The sequence below is a fragment of the Girardinichthys multiradiatus genome, chromosome 12, assembly GCF_021462225.1.
Source record: "Girardinichthys multiradiatus isolate DD_20200921_A chromosome 12, DD_fGirMul_XY1, whole genome shotgun sequence".
NCBI lineage: Eukaryota > Metazoa > Chordata > Actinopteri > Cyprinodontiformes > Goodeidae > Girardinichthys > Girardinichthys multiradiatus.
This window is the reverse complement of record NC_061805.1, coordinates 21,458,845-21,478,554: the sequence shown is the minus strand read 5'-3', so window position 1 is coordinate 21,478,554 and position 19,710 is coordinate 21,458,845. Positions and strand designations below refer to the sequence as shown.

Below are 19,710 nucleotides of genomic sequence, written 5' to 3'. Positions count from 1 at the left end.
TTCAGCGAGCGAGGTGGTGTCTAAACATTCAACAATAATATCACAACTGCATGTTTTCCTAAGATTGTGCCCCTATGATTTTATTTTGTTTTGTCACAGTATTATAGTTCTGTCTGTGTACTTAGGCATTTATACACAGGTTTTCCTAGAATTACGTTTCGTAATAACACTCTATGGATACATTAAAAAGAGCTCTACAGAAAATACACATTGGTTTTTTGAATCAACATGACATAATGTTAGATAATCCAATAATTATTTGATCCATGAACACAATCCATTTGAACCTTGGAAGGCTTCATTATATTGCTATTTTTCCACCTGTAGTCAACAGATCAAGTGTATTTGGAAATTATTTTTGACAATTCAAGTTTAATCTAATGCTGACCTTTGCTTATCTAGGAACGGCATCACTTCAGCCATGCTCTAGTTATAAGCGGTGTTAACTCATGTACTCAGGAACAAACTGCTGATAGGCTCACAAGCCCATTACTGTGCATTTTACTCATCACAATACTAAAGGACCACATTAAGTATTAGGGGTTGCATTTGCTATGCGTGTAACCCATTTAATCAGGTCAGATGTAAACCTCCAGGGGTTACATCTGACTCCAGTACCTTTTTTACAGCAGCCAGAGGTGCTGAGGAGCCACAATGTTCTAGTTGATTTGTCTAATTTGGAACTCATTATTACTGACTTTTGAGTGCAAATGGAACTTTTCCATGTCCAACACTTGGGTCCTAATCTGAAATTTCAGATTATATTGATCCAGTAGCTTCTGAATATTTTATTGTTTGACAAAATAAAGTATAAATGGCACACCAAATAGTTGCTGTTGAGTAGAGATGCAATGATTAGGCTTTTACAGGCCAATACCTATTTAAGATATTGGCGGATTCTTTCTTTCTCAGTCTTTTCTTTCTATTCCTTCATCACAACAACCCGAAACTCAGTGTGAGCTTTGGGATCTCCATTGCTAAAAATATATATCTTGTATGAGCATGAAAGGCAGCGAGAGTCTAATCAACGGCTAAATCTGTTCTTGCAATGCAGAATTTTCATACATGGGACTTAAAATATATTATACAAGATATTGCATCCAAGGAGTCTTTTGCAATTGGGATTTTGGACCCATATTTCAAAGGAATTTATTGCGATTCAATACATTGTGTAACCCTAAATGCAAAAGACATCCATCATTAAAGGAAATATGTTATGAAGTTTCGTTGGTGGAGGTTTTGAATCCAGCATCAAGTGAAGAAATTGTTGTCCTCGTGTGTGTGCATCAAAGCACATCTCTCTTTCTGATTGTCTGGTAGGTCAATGAAAAACTTGCACTAACGAATCTGCTCTTTTTTGTGTGTTTATCAAATAAGTGGAAGACTTTCAGCTTTGATGCATTAAACAAGGAGGAAAATATTTTGATTTTTGCCGAATTTGACCAGCTGATCATTGTTAAGAACCAATCAAGGCAAAGCTGCCAATTTCATTAACTGCTTGACGTATTTCACTGTTTCTCAGCTTTCAGGCTAGAGCTGAACAACATCGGAATATCAATAAGTGCAAAATTATTAGTATTATTGGATGCAGTGTTATTACAATTTAAGTTGCATGCATTCACTCTCTGCAGGCCTATAATATAATTGGCCCATTGGATCGACTTTTAGAGCTCCTGACGCCCTCAACTGATGCAGATTATTACGACCGAAACATTAAAGCTCACAGAAAATGTTATGAATATGGGGTCCCCCCCCCCAAAATGGCATTACTTCTATCAAACAACCTGCAGTATATTTCTACTCCTGCTCCGTGATTAAAGAATTGCTTGGTGCTGCGCCTTGACGTATCAGTCAACCAGACATAGCTGGTGTCTGTTGATTAATGGAAAGTAATAGATTTGTATTTTTGTTTACGTCCATCATAATGGATTTTTTGTCATGTGTAGATTGTAGGTAATACAGCACAAGGGTATGGAAGCAGGATCTTGCAGAACCCCAAGAGTTGCATAAAATATGGATGTTAATTTCTCTTGTGAAGGATGCATTTAGATCTATTTGTAAGTAGAGTTGTTTAAGAGAACATCAGAATCTTAATGTTTTCCACATCTTTGTCCCCAGGTCCAGTCAAAGAAAAAGACAGTTAAGGATGCAGGAGCCCAACAATGGATTTCTCCTTCTCTTTCATGCAAGGGATCATGGGAAATACAATTCAGCAACCCCCTCAGCTCATTGACTCAGCCAACATCAGACAGGACGGCTCCTGTGACACCGGTAGTGACCCGGGTGAAGATAGTGGTCCCTCTTACGATGCTGCCCTGGATGCAGAGTTTTCCTACCCGCCGTCAGCCTCGGAGGACATGCCGCAGGTCTCTAATGGCTACCCCCCAGGTCTGGGTTTGTACGAGCCCCAGGCCAAGTTTTCCATGTACTCCCAGTTCCCCAACGGCTCAGCTAACGGCTACGGAGCCATACGGAGCTATGGGGAGCATGGCCTCCTGCCGGGGGAGGGAACTGTCCTGAGAGGACCAGGTCTTCATGATAGACCTCTATCTCCCGTATCTCCCCCGCTGCCCATACATCACCCGCACCTCCACCACCCCCATCACCACCACCACCACCAACACGCACACCCCTTCCACTCAAACCCACCTCACATACAGACCCACTCACACCGACATAGTCCTCCACCGCCGTCGCTGCCTGCCCAGCACCAACTGTCCCAGACGCCTCACATCATGAGCCACAACCTACCACCCCCTCCTCCGTTACACCTGCCTTCCTCCAGCCCTCCTCCCTCCCTTGTGGACAGTACCCCCTCTTCTCAGCCTGCACTCGCCCCATCCAACACCGCTGGTGGGGTGCTGAAGAAAACCAGCTCTCCTGAGATCAAGCTGAAGATCATAAAGACGTATCAGAATGGAAAAGAGCTGTTCGAGTCTGCGCTGTGCGGGGATCTGCTGCAGGAGCTGCAGGTATTTTTCACCCCTAAGATACAGCTTATTCTCTTGGAAATTAAATTTTGACTTTGAAATAAATTTAAACTATGTATAGAGAGCAAAAACAGTCAGTCCACGAATGTATCATTGAGGCATCCTGATAACTATTTATAGTGCTATGAAAACGTATTTGCGCTCTTACCCTTACGACTTACGGCTTTTCCTGTCGGGATTCTGACTTCTGGGGACGTTCTCATGTTCTTATCATTTTTCCTACTGGGAACTCCGCCTTCCCAGTATAAAAAGAACGCACAATATGTCAAGTCCTGTTTACACAACAACATTTTCTGGTGAAAACGCAATTGTGTTTTTATTGTTTATACACTGTTTATATGACATTTTCTCTTCCATTTTGTAAGCGGAACGTGTTTGAAAACAGCATATCGGCTATTCCTGGCGTAGTCGGGGAATGACACCATCTTCACATCTCTACCGTTGCCTTGTGAACGTAGATCGTAATTAAAACAATGTCATGTAGACGTGTTAACAGAAACGGAAAAGAATCCTGTTTGTAATGGATCGTTGACGTGTAAAAAGGGCCTCAGTGTTGCCTGACCCCCACCTCAGTCTATTAGGTCTGTTATTGGTGCTGTACTAGAAGTCCTTTCAGCCAAAGGTAATGTCTAAGAAAAACTAGCTTTTTTTCATATACCAAATAAAATATTTGCGCTGACCTATCAAGATGCAGGAAGAACATATCAAACATTACGTTTCTAGATTGTGGAAGATTATTATTTTTTTCTGCTGTACAGCAGAAATATCGTCAAAGCACACTAAACAGAAGTTGAAACGACTGCATTGAGATTCACACATGGAAAACTCATGTCCTGGATTTCTTTTAACCATTCTCCAGACAGTCCTACAATGTCTAAGGAAGTTCAGATTAAAATTCAGATTTTATTGAAGTAAAACGTGCTGTGCCACCAGAAAGCGTCCATCTAAAAGGTCAACATTGCCAATTCAACCCACCAATCAGTTCTTAATGGTAGAGTGGCCTGGCGGACATGGCAGCCAGCTTGATTTTATTCAGAAAGCATCTGGAGAAACAACATTTTCTGGTCCGCTGAGACCAAAATAGAGGGTTTCAGCTTGAACTTCAAGCATCATGTCTGGAGACAAGGGGCACATCACCAGCCTAACATCATCTCTACTGTGAAGCATGGCAGTGATTGCATCATGCTGTGGGGATGTTGTTTTTGCAGTGTGACTAGTTTGCATAGAAGGTAATGTTGGGCTCCATTAACCTGGGAAGTCAGGGTTTACGTCGTTTCCAAGTTGTAGCGTTCCAGTTTCCCGCTTGTTTATGTTTGTATCACTAGCAACTGTAACAGCAGTCCTACAACAATAACAATGACAATAAACACTGTTCTACACGGTATTTCATGCACACATACACCGTCGTAGTAAAATAGTAGTACGTTTATAACTGACTACAGCTGCTGAAAACAGTCACAGTTGGAAAGTTTTACGCTGCTGATGCGAGTAGCAGCCATCTTAAATGTGGAGGTCGGATATGGTCCTGTTGCTCCGAACTTCTGAGTTGTAATTCCGACTTTTGGGGGGGGGGGGCACTCTGACTCCTGTGTAGGAAAAAGAAACGCACCATAAGATGACAGCCAAATATAGAGAGGTTCTCCAAGAAAACCTTCTCTAGAGTTCTGGACCTCAAACTGAGGCGACAGTTCATTTTCCAACACGACGGTGACCTTAGGTACAACGACAGGATAACAAAGGAGTTGCTTCATGAGCAGTCTGTATGTCGTTGAGCCCATCGGGCTTCACTGAACTGAGAAGATCAGAGGAGAAGAATGTCAGGGGGAAAAAAAACCCTGTAAATTTGTAGAGACAACCCCAAGAAAACATGAAGCTGTCCTTGCTGCCAAAAGTGCCTCAACAAAATATTAAGCTGTCGGTGTGAATACTTCCGATATTTAACTTTTTCTTATGTGTAAAGTTTAACTTTTTTATAAATTTACCAAAATGTACCTTTCACTCCATTATTATAGGATATTTTGAGTAGACTTTTGTTTCAAAAGAAAACTATGCTTAAATCTAATTAGGAATATGAATTTGTCTGTAGCATTACAATGTGAGGAAACGGTGAAGGGTGTGAATACTTTCTGCTGGCTTTGTATATAGAAAGTAACCAAAGAAAAACAACACACTGGATATATTGTCACCATCACTTTACGTCCCACCTTCAGAAGGAGTCTCAGAAGAACGAGGTCACTCAGGTGCAGCGCAGACACGAGAGGAAGAAGGAGAAGAGGAAAAAGAGTGCGAGGTTGCAGATTCAGGTCCAGCATCAGCAGACTGTGGAGCGGAGCCAAGAAGAAGCTGGCACGACGGCCCAGACAGAGGACGCCCACATCTCGCCGCAGCCAAGAGAACCGCAGCCGAGCGAGCCTCCGCCAACTCAGATTGAGAAACCTCAGAGGACAGTCATCAAAACTGAACCAAAAGCACCAAAGGCAAGAGCGAGTAGTTTAGGACCTTCATTTCCAGTCGTCGTATGTTGTAGGAGACCAGTAACAAGTTCCATCTTCATCTTTAGGTTACTAAAGTCCATCATCCATCGGTGATCCAGGAGACGGGGTTCTGTAAGGAGTTTGTAATCGGAGATCTGGTGTGGTCCAAGGTGGGCACCTATCCCTGGTGGCCCTGCATGGTCTCCTCAGACCCACAGATGAAGGTCCACACTCGCATTAACACCAGAGGTAAGATCCGTTAAAAACACCACAAGACAGTTTCCATCTTTCTTCTGAATGTGTAAGCCTGTAAGTCCTCTTTTCAACAGGACACAGGGAATATCACGTTCAGTTCTTCGGCAGCGTCGCTGAGCGAGCGTGGATCCACGAGAAGAGGATAGTCACATACCAGGGGAAGCAACAGTTCGACGAGCTCCAGGCGGAGACGCTGCGCAAAGCCACGAACCCAGTGGAGAGGCAAAAAGTATCTACAAATATTTCTTGGAAAAACTTTAAGAGTATTATCTAATATATAATCAAAAATGTTTCTGGTGAACTGATGTGAAGAGTAGGCTGGGAATATAAAAACCAGATGTCTACCCATGACATCATAATCTGACCATTAGGAAACTGTTTAAAGGCACAGTTATCTTAGTATTTGTAAACATCTGAAATTTGAGAAGTTGATTAAAAAAAAATCTCTTATTATTTTAAATGATCAAATGAGAATTTCGTGAATCCTAACTGACCTAAAACACGAAGAGCTTAGTTTGATTTGAAGTCAGACATTGAGGAATGGTTAAGTCTTTTAATAGAGTGTATGTAAATATCTTGTTAATACTGGTTTATGCCTAGCCCTAACATGCTAGATATCAATAGGTTTCCATTGTTTCTTGGTGTTAAAACAATCTTTTTATGCTTCCTATCAGCCGTATTATTAAAATTTGGATGCGTTGCTCTTCTTGCTGAATGTTACCAGGACATTCAACGTATGTATAGGCCGGTCCTCTGTTTAAATAGTGCACAGGCTGTGATTACTCATTTTGGTACCTTTTCATTTCCAATATTGTTATACTTTCATAAAATCTTCTGAAGTGGTCTTGATCTAATAACATTTAATGTTTGTCTTTGAACTTTGCTGCTTTTTCACTTGTTTTCAGCCTAATGTTGTGTTTTACAGCACAGAGGGGGCTGATTGTTGACTCTATGCCATTTTTTAGCTAATAGCTCTTTGGTAATCAATTTATGGGCATCTTTATGTGTCAGCTTGTGTTGTTTTTGGTACGTTTCACTGTTTTACTTAAAGAAATAGAAACAAATAGTTTTTTGTAGCAGGCTGCTACATTATTGTTATATTTAAATGTAATATCTTCATAAAGTTCCAATAAATGATAATTATTAATCAATAAATCCTTCCTATTTTATCTTTCTCTAGCTTTTGAAGCCTATCCCTCAGAGGGAGCGTACTCAGTGGGAAGTGGGTGTCGGCCATGCTGAAGACGCCTTCCTCATGACGCGCCAGGAGCGGATTGACAACTACACCTTCATCTACGTTGACCCGGAACCCGATGAGGCCCCGCCTACTAAGAAACCCAGCATCAGAGCTGAGAAACGGAACCGGCGCTCCAGTGGCTCGGTCGGTAAGAAGGAGGACGTAAGGGTGAAGTCACCTGACAGAGAGCAGCCGCCACGGAGGCAGCTGCCACGGAGGCAGTGCAGCATTTCCAACATAGAAGACAGCACAAACTCACAGCCCGCTGGTGGAGAGAAGAACCAGAAGGGAGAACAACAGAAGAAGAGTTCTCCGAAGCCAAACGCCAGCTCCGATGCAAAACAGGACTCGCCACCACCTCCGGTCAGGCCGTGGAAAACGGCAGCAGCAAGGAAGCTGCTACCTCTCTCCATCACCATGAAGAGGCTGAATGTGGAGATCACCAAGTGTGACTGGCCTCTCCTGCAGAAAAACATCACGCCATCCCCGAAGAAGGACAAAGAAGAAGAGAAGAAGGAGAGAGTGGAAAGAGAGGCCAGGCAGCCCGACCTGGGATACTGCTCACCTGATGTAGGTCTAACTGAGTGCAGATGGATGGTGGAGATATCTCGTAAAGTCTGATCTGAATGTTGCTTTCAGCAGGACAGCAGAGCCAAACCTGAGCCCAGTCCAGAGGAGGAGGAGGAAGAAGGGGATGAGGGTGAGGAAGAGAGCGATGAGAGGAGAGGTTCTCCTGCCATCAGGAGGAGCGAGTCAGCAAATCGACAAACCTCTTCACCTGGATCACCCAGCAGCAGTCCACAAGGTGGGTAAATAAAGCACACATGTAGGATCTCCAGCCGATTATAGCAGCCTCCATGTTTACTGGCACTCCTATAAAAACGTATATTTTATTAAAGCAGATGACCTCACATCCAACCTTGAATTTGACTGCTTTTATTCACTGGGGTAAAAAATTTAATCCTGTCAAAATAAACGTATTTTTAGGATTTGTTTTTTACGTATTGTTTACTTTTTTATTAATCACAATTTTTAGAAACTTTTACATACTAATTCATGACTTTCGATTTCTCTGTGGTATAAATATGATGCGATACATCTATCTGTAATTAGACTGGGGGAGGACTCAGGTCCAGCTTGCCACCATGTACCATGTGCAAGAGCTGCAGCCTAAAGTGGTTTTAGGGTCACTAAAACCTCTTTCACAAAACATTTCCAGCTCCAAAGAGGAGGCCCTCTCTGACCTTCCTCTGGCTCTTCATAAATCACACATCATGTGAGCTTTAGAGGATCAAGCACAACATCATGGAAACAAAGGAAAACCTGGACCGGAGCTGCTCGGGTCGGTAGAGATGAGGGGTGTCCAAACTGCGGCCCAGGAGCCATTTGCAGCCCATGGATGGGTTTTTTGTCGGCCCTTGAGAGCAATCAAACATTGATAGAAATTTTGCTATTTTGCAGCACTGGTGCAGATGGATGCATTAATTTGCCAGATTCTTACACTCAAACGAAAATGCTCTCAACATGGGAGACCCTAAGGTATTACACAAAGTATTCATCTTTTATTAACCATGCTTAATCTTTTTTTTCGACCCCAAACATCCGACGTCTTTTACGGACTTGATTGCATCCGTTTACTAAACATGACCAAATACACCACTCGTTTTGAAGAAAGTGAAGGATGGAAAAAATCGAACCCAAATAACGTAGGGAGCTGTAGGCCTTTCTTTTAAAAAGGCAAACGCACCACACCCTTTTCTGTTTCAGATCCAACATGATTTACAGATCCTATTTCTGTTGCTTTACTCGTTCAATTAAACTTTCCATGTTTAGCTTTTGGTTAAACCGGTTAAATAAATAATTTTTGCCCATTTTGAGTCTCCAGGTGTAAATCTTATAGAAAACCTGTTGGGGGGGGGGCTTAAGAGAAGAGACATTTTGGAGAGAATATTGCGAGAGTAATGATTAAACACCCCTCTCTGTGTGTTCCCATCTTGTAAAATGTTATAGAGGACTAAATGTAGTTCTGAACACAAAAGAGGGTTGTACAAGGTACTGACAGCAGTGGTACCATTTGGTGGGGAACCAGTGATTTATTAAAAAGAAATTACTACCTAATGTGGAATATTTTACCCCACTTCATAAATTGAACTTCAACTAAAGGTTGGACTTTTCTACATTTTTCAGTGTGAGATTATGCTACTGCCAGGGGAGATGAGTTGCTCATCTTCTTGCTCATCTTCGCCTGCTGTACCAAAATAAATGTGACTGTTTATCTCTGTGTGACATCAGCACGAAATGCAGGTTGATTATTTATTTATTTTTGCCTTCAGGCTCTCAGGAGAGGAAGCCTCAGCGGCGGTCAGGCCGGAGTAGGTCTGAGTCAGAGAGAGGCACCGATCCCATCCCTAAGAAGAAAACTAAAAAAGAACAGGTATGAGTCTTCCTCTGCTTACATGAGGCTCAGACCTAAGATGAGCAGCAAACATGCGGGGAAGATGATGATACGGCTTCTCTCTCATTGCAACACCTTTGTTCTACACCGCACGTTAAAAATGAAATGAATCGTGAACTCCGAGTCCCACCAGAGTGAACGTTTCAGTTTAAAGTGCTGCAGATACATTTTTCATTCAGTGAAAATGTTAAATAAATTAAACGGCATGTTTTCAGCTGTTATATGAATCGGAGAACACAGTGTTCTACAAAGTCTGAAATTTGCGTTCCTTAGGCTGAGATGGCTCCAGAAACCACGCTGAAGACGGGTTCACAGAAAGGTATGAAAATACTCTTTAACACCTCCTCAAAACCACCAACCACAGACTCCTTGATAACATATAAACTCCTTCTGGAAGGAGCCAGTGAGATCTCGGATGCGTGCAAACCCCTGAAGAAGCGAAGCAGAGCATCAACAGACGTCGAAATGGCTTCATCTCAGTACAGAGATACCTCTGATTCCGACTCCAGGGGTCTCAACGACCCACAGGTGGGCTTCAAATGAAACTACACAGACACGTCAGGAACGTACCGCAAAAATAAAAAAATCTCATGCTGTCTTTTCTTTGCTTAAAGCACGTCATAACACCCCTACACATCATTCACATCAACGTGTTACAGATGAATAATTTATTGTCAAGTCTTTTTTTAAGGTGAAAGGTATTCGTTAAAGCTTTTCTAAGCAAAGTCTTGTTAAATTCAGTCACTTTTCAACTAATAATCCTCCAGGGATTATTTGGGAAGAGCCTCGACAGTCCAGCAGCAGCAGATGCTGACGCTTCAGACACCCAGTCCGTGGACTCCGGTTTGTCCCGTCAAGACAGCGGTACTGGACAGAGAGACACGGTGTGCCAAGTAAGATTGGTCTCTGTTGGATTACTCCATCTAACAAACACACATACAGTGCTTTGCCAAAGTTTCATACCCGTTAGGCTTCATCACGTGTTTTAAACTTACAGCCACAGGCTTTAATCTATTTTAGTGGGATATTATGCGCTGGAGCAACAAAATGTTGTGCATAATTATGAGGTGGAAAAATAATGGTACTCTTTCAACCCCCAAGTAAAATCCAGTCCACCAATATCCTTCAGAAACCATCAATTCAGTAAAAAAAAATCATGTAGGTGTAATTAAATCTCAGTATAAATCCTGCTGTCTTTGTAGGACTCAGATGTTTGTTAGAGAACATTATTGACTAGACAGCATCATGAAGACCAAGAAACACAGCAGAGAAGTCAGGGAGATAGTTGATTGAAGGTTTAAAGCAGGGATAGTCTTACAAAACAATAAACCAAGATTTAAAGATCTGACAGAACTCTGTTCAATTTACAATCTGAGAATACAGAGTATAGTACAGAGTATAGCACAACTGTACAACTACCAAGACATGGCTGGCCACCTAATCTGATAGGCCAGACAAGGAGACTGTTAATCACAGCAGCAGAAAAGAGTTCAACTATGGAGGAACTGCAGAGATCTACAGCTCAGGTGGGAGAATCTGTTAGTTGCGTGCATCAAAGATGAGTGATGTGATTAAAGGAGCCACAAGTTTGCCAGCAGTTTGCCACAAATCATGCAGGCGATCCAGGAAACTGTGGAAGAAGGTGCTCTTGTCAGATGAGACCAAAGTTAAACCATTTCCCTTTGTGTGCAGGAAAACTAATGCCATTTGTTAACCTGAAACATGGGAGTGGCAGAATTATACTGTAGGGATGCTTTGCTGGGTTTGAAGCTGGCTGGAGTGAATAGGAAGAACTAAAGTGTAACGCTGGAAGAAAACCTGGTTGAGGCTGAAAAAGTCTTGATACTGGGGCGGAGGTTTGCCTTCTACCACAACAATGACCCTAAACATACAGCCAGAGGTGCTATGGACTGGTTTACACCAAAGCAGATTAAAAATGATTCAAAGTCCAGATGTAAATCCTATTGAGAATCAGCGACAAGTCACAAAAAATAATGTTCGCAGATGCTCTCCGGCCAGCCTTACTGGATTTGAGCTATTTTGCAAAGAATAATGTGCAATAATGTCAGTCTGTAGATGTGTAAAGCTGTAACTGTGGCAAAAGGTGGTTCTGCAAAATATTGACTCTTATCGTTTACTTTCCTCTGTTACAGTATTTCACAAATTTATGTTGTTCTGCTTCATAAAATCCCAAGAAAATACATTAAGGTTTGTGTTTGTAACGTAACAAAATGTGATTAAGGAGTATAAATCGTTTTGCAAGGCTCTGTACATTGAGTCATATGATGATGTAACAGCCTGTGTATGTGTTGTTTAGATCTGCGAGGTGTACGGGGAGGGTTTAGTCATGTGTGAGGGTGACTGCAACAGACAGTTCCACCTGGAGTGTCTCGGTCTGTCGTCTCCTCCAGAGGGCAGATTCACCTGCAACGAATGTAGAAATGGTGAGAGCAAGGCCAGTGTCCTCCTCAGTGTCCTGGGCTAAATATGTCTCTTTTGTTGTGAACGGCTTTCTGATGTTTTTTTTTATTAGGCAATCATCCTTGTTTTGGCTGCAAATCAGCGGACCCGGAGGTGACTCGCTGCTCCATGCCTGGTTGCGGATGCTTCTACCACGATGATTGTGTCCGGAAATTGCCAGGCACCACCAGCGGTTCTGGTGGAGGCTTCTGTTGCCCGCAGCACAGCTGCTCCACTTGTTGCCTGGAACGGGACGTGCAACGAGCCAGTAAAGGTAGAGCAGCTTCCGCTTCGTTTGCTGGCTGTTTTAAGCTCCTGTTTGAGTCTGGCTGCCGGAACCTTGTGGTTACAAGATGCAAAAAGGCTAACTTACATTTGGAAAAAAAAAAAGGATGAAAAACAGATGAAACTAGAAACTAATTCGAAAGGGCGAGGTCGGGGCAGTGTTCAGGGGGTAAAATATGACAAATGAAGTGCAAGAGTAAGAAAAAAGACACAGTGTTTGTCTTAAGTCATTTTCTGGAGCCTAAAGCTACATGATTTTTAAAGTGTTTTGTCCAGAGAATTTGGTGACACAGAACTTCCAGTTCTCTGGTTTAAATGAGGTGTACCTGGAAGACAACTGGGGACAGAAAAAGCTATTGCAATGTTCCTGGAAATAGATGATGATGGTGTGTCATCCTACCACAAATAAACTATCTGGAAAAAGAGGAGATTCCCTGTGTCACTCAAGGAGAGACCATCCAATAGTGAAAGAAACTTACAAAGGTTGAGAAGAAAGCTTGTTTACAGGCAACCTTACTGGTAGGTCCACACAACGGGATCAAAATATATCAGAAACATGGTAGTGGCAGCAACATGCCTTGTGGATGCCTTTCTTCAGCAGGGACAAAGAGGGGTGTCAGAGTTAATGTTAGGATGGAGGGCTTTGTGTATTTACTGCTTAGTTAAACCTGGTACTTTCTGCTTGGGGGTTTTAATCTTATTTAGTGTTAATTTTTGTTGCAATTGGATCCAAAAAAAGGATTTAAATGAAAATTTGATGCCAAAAACAACAAATAGAGCATTTATTAAGAAATAAGAGATTTTTAACAAATCAGCTGAGCAACTAATATTGTTACCCCTAATAATCACTATAAAATAACTGACTTATATTTTGTATCTTGTAACATCTGATTAGTAATCCTTGATTTCCGGTTTCCCTTGAGTATAAATAGGCTGAATTCTTTTAGCCCCTCTTCACAATGGGAACGGCAAGGGCTAATGCAGAAAATCAAAGAAAATAGCTATTGCACCTAAATTGGCCCATTTCTACGGACAGAGCATTAAACGCAGCTGGAACTGTGACAAAGAAGGGTGGACGAGGAGCTGGATGGGGAAGAAAATCAGAGAAAGTCCAATGCTTACTATTCGAGCACTGTTGCAAAGAGTGGTGTGAGTCCCCATAAAAACCGTAGATGGATTTAGTGTCACATCACTTCATTCTCTTTAAAACTGTCACGTCCCATTTTTGGAGGAAAGCAGAGGCTACCATATCAGTCCGTGCAACTTCTGGGGGGTTTCGCATATCATGCCAGACATGGCAAAAAATTCAAGTCCCAGCAACTGCTTTTCCTCAAATAAGGCCTGAACATTACACAAAAGCTAAGTAAATATTGCAGTTATAAAGGATTGCTTTGCAATACTTTGTAGTGTAATGTATTTCAAGAGCCATGGTAGTAAAGTACAGTGGGGAGAACTAGTATTTGATACACTGCAGATTGTGCAGGTTTTCCTACTAGCAAAGCATGTAGAAGTCTTTAATTTTTATCATAGATGCTCTTCAACTGTGAGTGACAGTCTAAAACAAAAATCCAGAAAATCACATTGTGTGATTTTAAGTAATTAATTACGATTTTATTGCATGACATCGGTATTTGATACATCAGAAAAACAAAACTTAAAATTTAGTACAGAAACCTTTGTTTGCAATTCCAGATATGACATTTCCTGTAGATCTTAATGAGGTTTTCCCACACTGCAGCAGGGATTTTGGACCACTCCTCCATATAGATGTTCTACAGATCCTTCAGGTTTCAGGGCTGTCGCTAGGCAATACAGACTTTCAGCTCCCTCCAAAGATTTTCGATTGTGTTCAGGTCTGGAGACTGGCTAGGCCACTGCAGGACCTTGAGATGCTTCTTATGGAGAGTTGCCCTGGCTGTGTGCTTCGGGTCGTTGTCATGCTGGAAGACCCAGCCATGCGACCCATCTTCAATGCCCTTACTGAGAGAAGGAGGTTGCTGGCTAAGATCTCCAGATACATGGCCCCATCCATCCTCTCCTCAATACGGTGCAGCCGTCCCGTCCCCTTTGCAGAGAAGCATCTCCAAAGAATAATGTTTCCACCTCCAGGCTTCATGGTAGGGATGGTGTTCTTGGGGTTGCTCTCATCCTTCTTCCTCCAAACAAGGCGAGTGGAGTTTAGACCAAAAAGCTCTATTTTGTCTCATTGGAGACTAGGTTGGAGTTTGTTTGTTTGATTGAGTGTGTGGACAGCTGTCTTTTATACAGATAACCAGTTCAAACAGGTGCAGTTAATTCAGGTGGAGAACAGGATGGCTTCTTAAAGAAGAACTAACGGGCCTGTTAGAGCCGGGATTCTTACTGGTTGCTAGGTGATCAAATACTGATGTCATGCAACTAAATGCTAATTAATTACTTAAAAATCACACAATGTGATTTTCTGGATTTTGGTTTTAGATTCCATCACTCACAGTTGTAGAGTATTTCCAATAAAAAGTAAAGACTTCTACATGCTTTGCAAGTAGGAAAACATGCTAAATCGGCAGAGTATCAAATACTTGTTCATCCTAATGTATCTAGTCTGTTGGATGGACTTTTACTTCCATCAATGTTCATATTTTAATGTATATTTTTAATAGCTGAGATGCTGAAGCTTATTAGTGAGGGTAAGGTCATTGTGATGAAACAAAAAGCATCCATGAAAGTGGGGTAATTGTAATTGATGTTGCCATTACTATACTAAGCAATCATATTACTACTGCATGTTTTCCTGATACCGTTGGGCCCTACAAAGGAGGAACATGTAGCAAAGCCCTGCATGCTCACTGTTAAAAACAATGGAAGATCTGTGATTCTGTGGGCCTGTTTCTCTCCAAAGGCTGTGGGAACCTAATGAGAGTGTATGACATCACAAACGTTTTAAATTACCAGCATAGATGCAACAAGAAACGGCAGGTCTTGCATGAATGGTGCTCTGGGCGAGCCTCATCTTCTGCTGCGTTCCCAACCAATCAGAATGCAGGAAATCATCGAAATTCTGTGGTGGGATAAAATGCAGTGCGCTCCCACACAGCAACCATGAAATAATTTCCCTCGCCAACTCTTCGTGGAATGGATAAGCATAAAAGCAAGAGAGAAATTCTTCAAGGCACAACCGACTGACAAGTTCTTGTTTTGTCATTGTTGTTCTTGTGTGATCCTCACTTTCTAATGCCTCCCTGGGAAACTGCCCACGTGGACCATATCATAAAAGAGGTTTTAATTTAATTTCAAAAGTGATGACCTCGGGCCGCGGAGCATGGTGTAGCGGTAGAGCACGCCGCCCATATACAGAGGCCTCAGTCGGCGACGTAGCCGTCCCGGTTTGAGTCCCGGCCCCGGGAGACCTATACTGCATGTCTTCCTCTCTCCACCACAGTTCCTGTCTCCCTACTTTGGAAAAATAGAAAACTAAGGGCCAGGTGCTCCATAGAAAGTGGTGACTTCTACCAGAAAATGCGGTTGTCGTTGATGCTTTAGCAAACAGAAAAATGTGAGAATTTCCAGGCTTCAAACGTTTTATGAGCAGAAAATCACCACCTTATTGGTGCATCGCTACTAGTGAATGTACTATAAATATTTTTTTCTTTCATTCTTTTAAAGTAAGTAGAGTTATCTTGCTGTGACAAACTATGACTAAAGTCTCAGTTGAAAAGCTCCTTCAAAGCATGCAATGGTGCTCTTTTAAAAAAAAATTTAATTACAGTTTAAGCCCACAGAGGAATATGGCCTACCTTTTTTTTTCCTAAATTAAAATCAACAGTGAATGAAAGCTGGCTGCTCTGTACATGACCTATGATGACAAAGGTTTGTGTCGTTTTGCAGGCCGTCTGATTCGTTGTATCCGCTGCCCGTTGGCCTATCACCCCAGTGACAGCTGCCTGGCTGCTGGCAGCGTCATCCTCAGCCATCACATCATGATCTGCAGCAACCACGGCAGCACCAAGAAGAATGGCCTCCTCTCCTCCCCCGTCAACGTGGGATGGTGCTTTCTGTGTGCCAGAGGTAGGCTTTCACCACTGTACGCTGCACCACCTTCACTTCATCACAACTTAAGCCCAGAGTTAGTTTATTTATCGTTCCAGAATACCTTTTAATACAGTCATCTTATTTTTTATGCAGTCATTCTTGCAAAGGTGTCTCATGGGTGAAAAGTGAAATTTGACATGCTGACGTTGATATTTGATGCGTAGATATTTTTGATTTGTGTTTAGGATCTTTGTTCATGAAAACTTGTGTCGTGAAATTCAGTTTTTGTTTTCTATTGTAATATTAACCCCAGGCTTTCACACTGCACTCCACTTGAAAGAATACAGATAAGGCGGGAAAACAGGTTTTCTAATTAGCCAATGAGGCCTGACACTTAACGCTAAGTTGAGTTCACTGTTTGGCCTCTTAACGCTGGGACAAACGTTTTGGTCCAACTTTGAGTGCATTTTTGTGTGTGCGAGGCTGTGCTTGTGTGTGTTTCACTCTCAGTGAAACTTGGGTAATTTTCAAGTTTGACTGCGGCTCACCCCCCGTCTCTTCCTGTGTGTCTTGTGTAGGGCTGTTAGTGCAAGACCTTACTGACACCATATTAAGTTCATATGCCTATAAGTCCCACTACCTTCTGACTGAGTCAAATCGTGCTGAGTTGAAATTACCTATGATTCCCTCTCCTTCGTCAGCTACCAAAAAGAATGTTGGGAAAGGTAACTGAACAGTTTTTCTCTTTCTCCTTTGTCCCCCCCTCCCCTCCCTTGGTCTGTGTTTGTGTTGTGCCTGCTCCCGTTCTGATTCAGTTTCCCCTTTTTTGCACACGTCTTTCATTTCAAAGCCTTCAGGTGCAGAGTTAATTAACTGATTACACATGCAGTTCATTTCAATGCAGAGTGACTCCAAGCGACCTCAGCCCAGTTCCAGATAACAGCGGGCCTCATGCAAGAATCGTTTTTCGAAACCGTATCCCAGCTTTGGGTTTTAGGGGGCAAATGAGAAGGCTGACAATCACGTAAGCCACGTCAGGATCCCGGAGTTGAGCCTGGATGTGAGGGTTTAATAGAGCAGATATTTTTTATATCTAGCATCCTACGATGACGAGGAATATATAGCACCTGTGCTAAATGTAGCAGAAACGGTATCATTCTGGTCAGTCTGGGTGCTAGCATATGCTTATTAGAAAGTCCATAATGCACCTTTGACATTGCATGAAAACCATTCCACATTTTTTGATTTTTCCGATCTTTTTGAATGCAGGTCAATCACAGATGTTTTGCACCTACTTTGCTGCTGCCAGTGGTGCTTCTCACATGAATGGCGCCCTGGGCGAACCCCTCCTTTACCACCCCCTAACCAATGAAAATGAGAAAGTTACACGCTGGGTTAGGATGAAATGCAAAACAGTCTCACACAAAGCACCTAAACTAGCTTCCCTGTTCTCAGCAGCAAACGGGAAACTGCAAAAACGTTATATATTTTATTATGTGCTGCTTGTGTAATAACGTCTAATTTCCTTGTCTAATAACGCTCTGGGTAAAGGGCGATATTACCCGTATAAAGACCTGCCACTGGTTGTTTGTATTTTCCAAATAGGTTTTCTCTTGACATTTTCTGCATCTTCCAGATGCTTTTCTGTGCTGCATACTGTGGACATAAGCCCCACCTGCTCACAGCTTTTCCACCACGCATTTCCCTACAGAGCTTCAAAAAAGCAAATGTGTCTCTCAAATGTTTTCCACATTTTGTCATTTATTTTATCAAGATTTTATGTGACAGCCAACACAAAATGGTGAATAATTGATAAGTGGAAGGAAAATGATGAATTTCTTTCCAAATAAAAATCAGAAAAGTGCACAGCTCTAGTAAGTCAGTAATTCATAGAACCAGCTTTCTACCTGCCTTTTAGACAAACTCCAAAAGGCAGGTAGAAAGCCTTCAGCTTTGCACATTTGGAGATGAAAATTTGTTGCCCATTCTTCTTTGAAAAAAAACTTTTACCAGCTTGACTTTTCCCCCTGAAGAAAAGCATCCCCACAGCATAATGTTGCCACCACCTTTCATCATGCGGGTGGACAGTGTTCACCCGCGTTAGTTTTCCTATATGCAAAGGTTTCCCTGCATGCTCAAAAGTTTTGGTGTCATCTGACCAGAGAGGCTTCCTACACACGTTTGCTGTGGCCCCTACATGGTTTATGGCAAATTTTCAAAAGGACATCTTCTAGCTTTCTTTTAACAATGGTTTTCTTTTTGCCACTGTTTTGTTTAAGGTCAGATTTCTGAAGTGCATAAATACTTGTCCTATCAAGTGCTTCTCCCACCTGGGTTGCGAAAGCGGCTCATTCTTGCATGGGGCCTGTTCTGAGAATCAATCAATCTGGGTTCATACAGGGCCTTAAAAAACAAAAACCTTCAATATGACGATGGAGTTTTGCTGCTGCGGAAACACAACTAGCCATCAAACTTTGAGTAGCACTGTAAGATTTCCCTCTGCAGGATGTTCTGGGTTAATTAATTCTGGTTGTGTTTTTTTTCATCCCCCGATATGGATCACTGCTGGAGGTGCACTGCTTCTCTGCTTCAGCACTTTGGGCTTGTTTTTGATTTGAAAGGGCCTTGTCCAGCTTCACCTCTTTTATGCTGACTGCAGCTATTCTTGTTTTGGTTCTTTTTGACCCTTCTTGGATGGAATGTAATCACAGTCAGTAACAGATTTGTGTGCATTTAAGCAAGGATGACGACTGTTTTAAAGTTGGTAATACAGAAAATCAGAAACACCAATATTTTGAACATTGGATTCCATGCAAGCTGGTCTCTGCAGGATGTGCTGTGCGATGGGACAAGTTTGCTTCTCTAGCAGGACTGCATGCCTGCTTATTGTTAATAATGTTTTGTTGGAGTATAACCTTGAATAATTTCTACCTTGCTGGCTGACTTTTTATTCCAGTGCTGCCGCATGTATTTCCCGTAGACTGGTCTTGGTACAGTGCTCTGAATCTGATTGCCAGACATGCTGTAACTGCTGCAGAAGAAACTGTTACAAGTATTTTCTGGCATTATTGTATGCAGTAAAACCATCACAGGAGCCTTCAGTCAAATACAAATCTCCTGGTTATATTTTTGTATTCAAACAAATCCCCACATTTTTAATTCAAGAGTAGTTTTTCCTAAAAAATGGGATTTGATACAATATTTCCTACTTAGGCTTGTCTGCAAAAGAGATTCAGAGTTTGTCCAGGTGTTTAATGTGCATCCACCTAATCATACACTCCTCCTGTCTTTGCATACCCACTCTCCCAAACGCATGCACACACAAACACACATTCACACCTTCACGTGCACACACAAACACATGTTTACATCCATCCAAATGTAGGAGGCAAGTTGCTGTGCTGCGACTCATGCCCAGCTTCCTTCCACCCGGAGTGTCTGGAGATGGAGATGCCCGAGGGTTCATGGTCCTGCAGTGATTGCAGGGCAGGGAAGAAGCCTCACTACAAACAAATTGTCTGGGTCAAACTGGGAAACTACAGGTAG

The 19,710-nt window shown here is 42.2% G+C and overlaps 1 protein-coding gene across 6 annotated transcripts in view; it reads left to right on the top strand.

Annotated features, from left to right (window-relative positions):
* Positions 1-19,710, top strand: part of nsd3 (nuclear receptor binding SET domain protein 3) — a 37,506-nt gene that overhangs the window by 3,528 nt on the left and 14,268 nt on the right. For 2 of the 6 annotated variants that reach the window (XM_047381055.1, XM_047381058.1), the window contains exons 2-16: positions 2,119-2,972; positions 5,201-5,467; positions 5,551-5,713; positions 5,794-5,948; positions 6,900-7,526; positions 7,596-7,761; positions 9,290-9,390; positions 9,685-9,730; positions 9,809-9,939; positions 10,179-10,304; positions 11,729-11,855; positions 11,945-12,145; positions 16,021-16,200; positions 16,743-16,889; positions 19,550-19,706. In XM_047381055.1, coding sequence (XP_047237011.1) covers positions 2,163-2,972; positions 5,201-5,467; positions 5,551-5,713; positions 5,794-5,948; positions 6,900-7,526; positions 7,596-7,761; positions 9,290-9,390; positions 9,685-9,730; positions 9,809-9,939; positions 10,179-10,304; positions 11,729-11,855; positions 11,945-12,145; positions 16,021-16,200; positions 16,743-16,889; positions 19,550-19,706 — 3,404 coding nt within the window. In that variant the 5' untranslated portion in view covers positions 2,119-2,162. The remainder of the gene's footprint in view (positions 1-2,118; positions 2,973-5,200; positions 5,468-5,550; positions 5,714-5,793; positions 5,949-6,899; positions 7,527-7,595; positions 7,762-9,289; positions 9,391-9,684; positions 9,731-9,808; positions 9,940-10,178; positions 10,305-11,728; positions 11,856-11,944; positions 12,146-16,020; positions 16,201-16,742; positions 16,890-19,549; positions 19,707-19,710) is intronic. The other 4 variants (XM_047381057.1, XM_047381056.1, XM_047381059.1 and 1 more) reach the window with 4 other exon arrangements.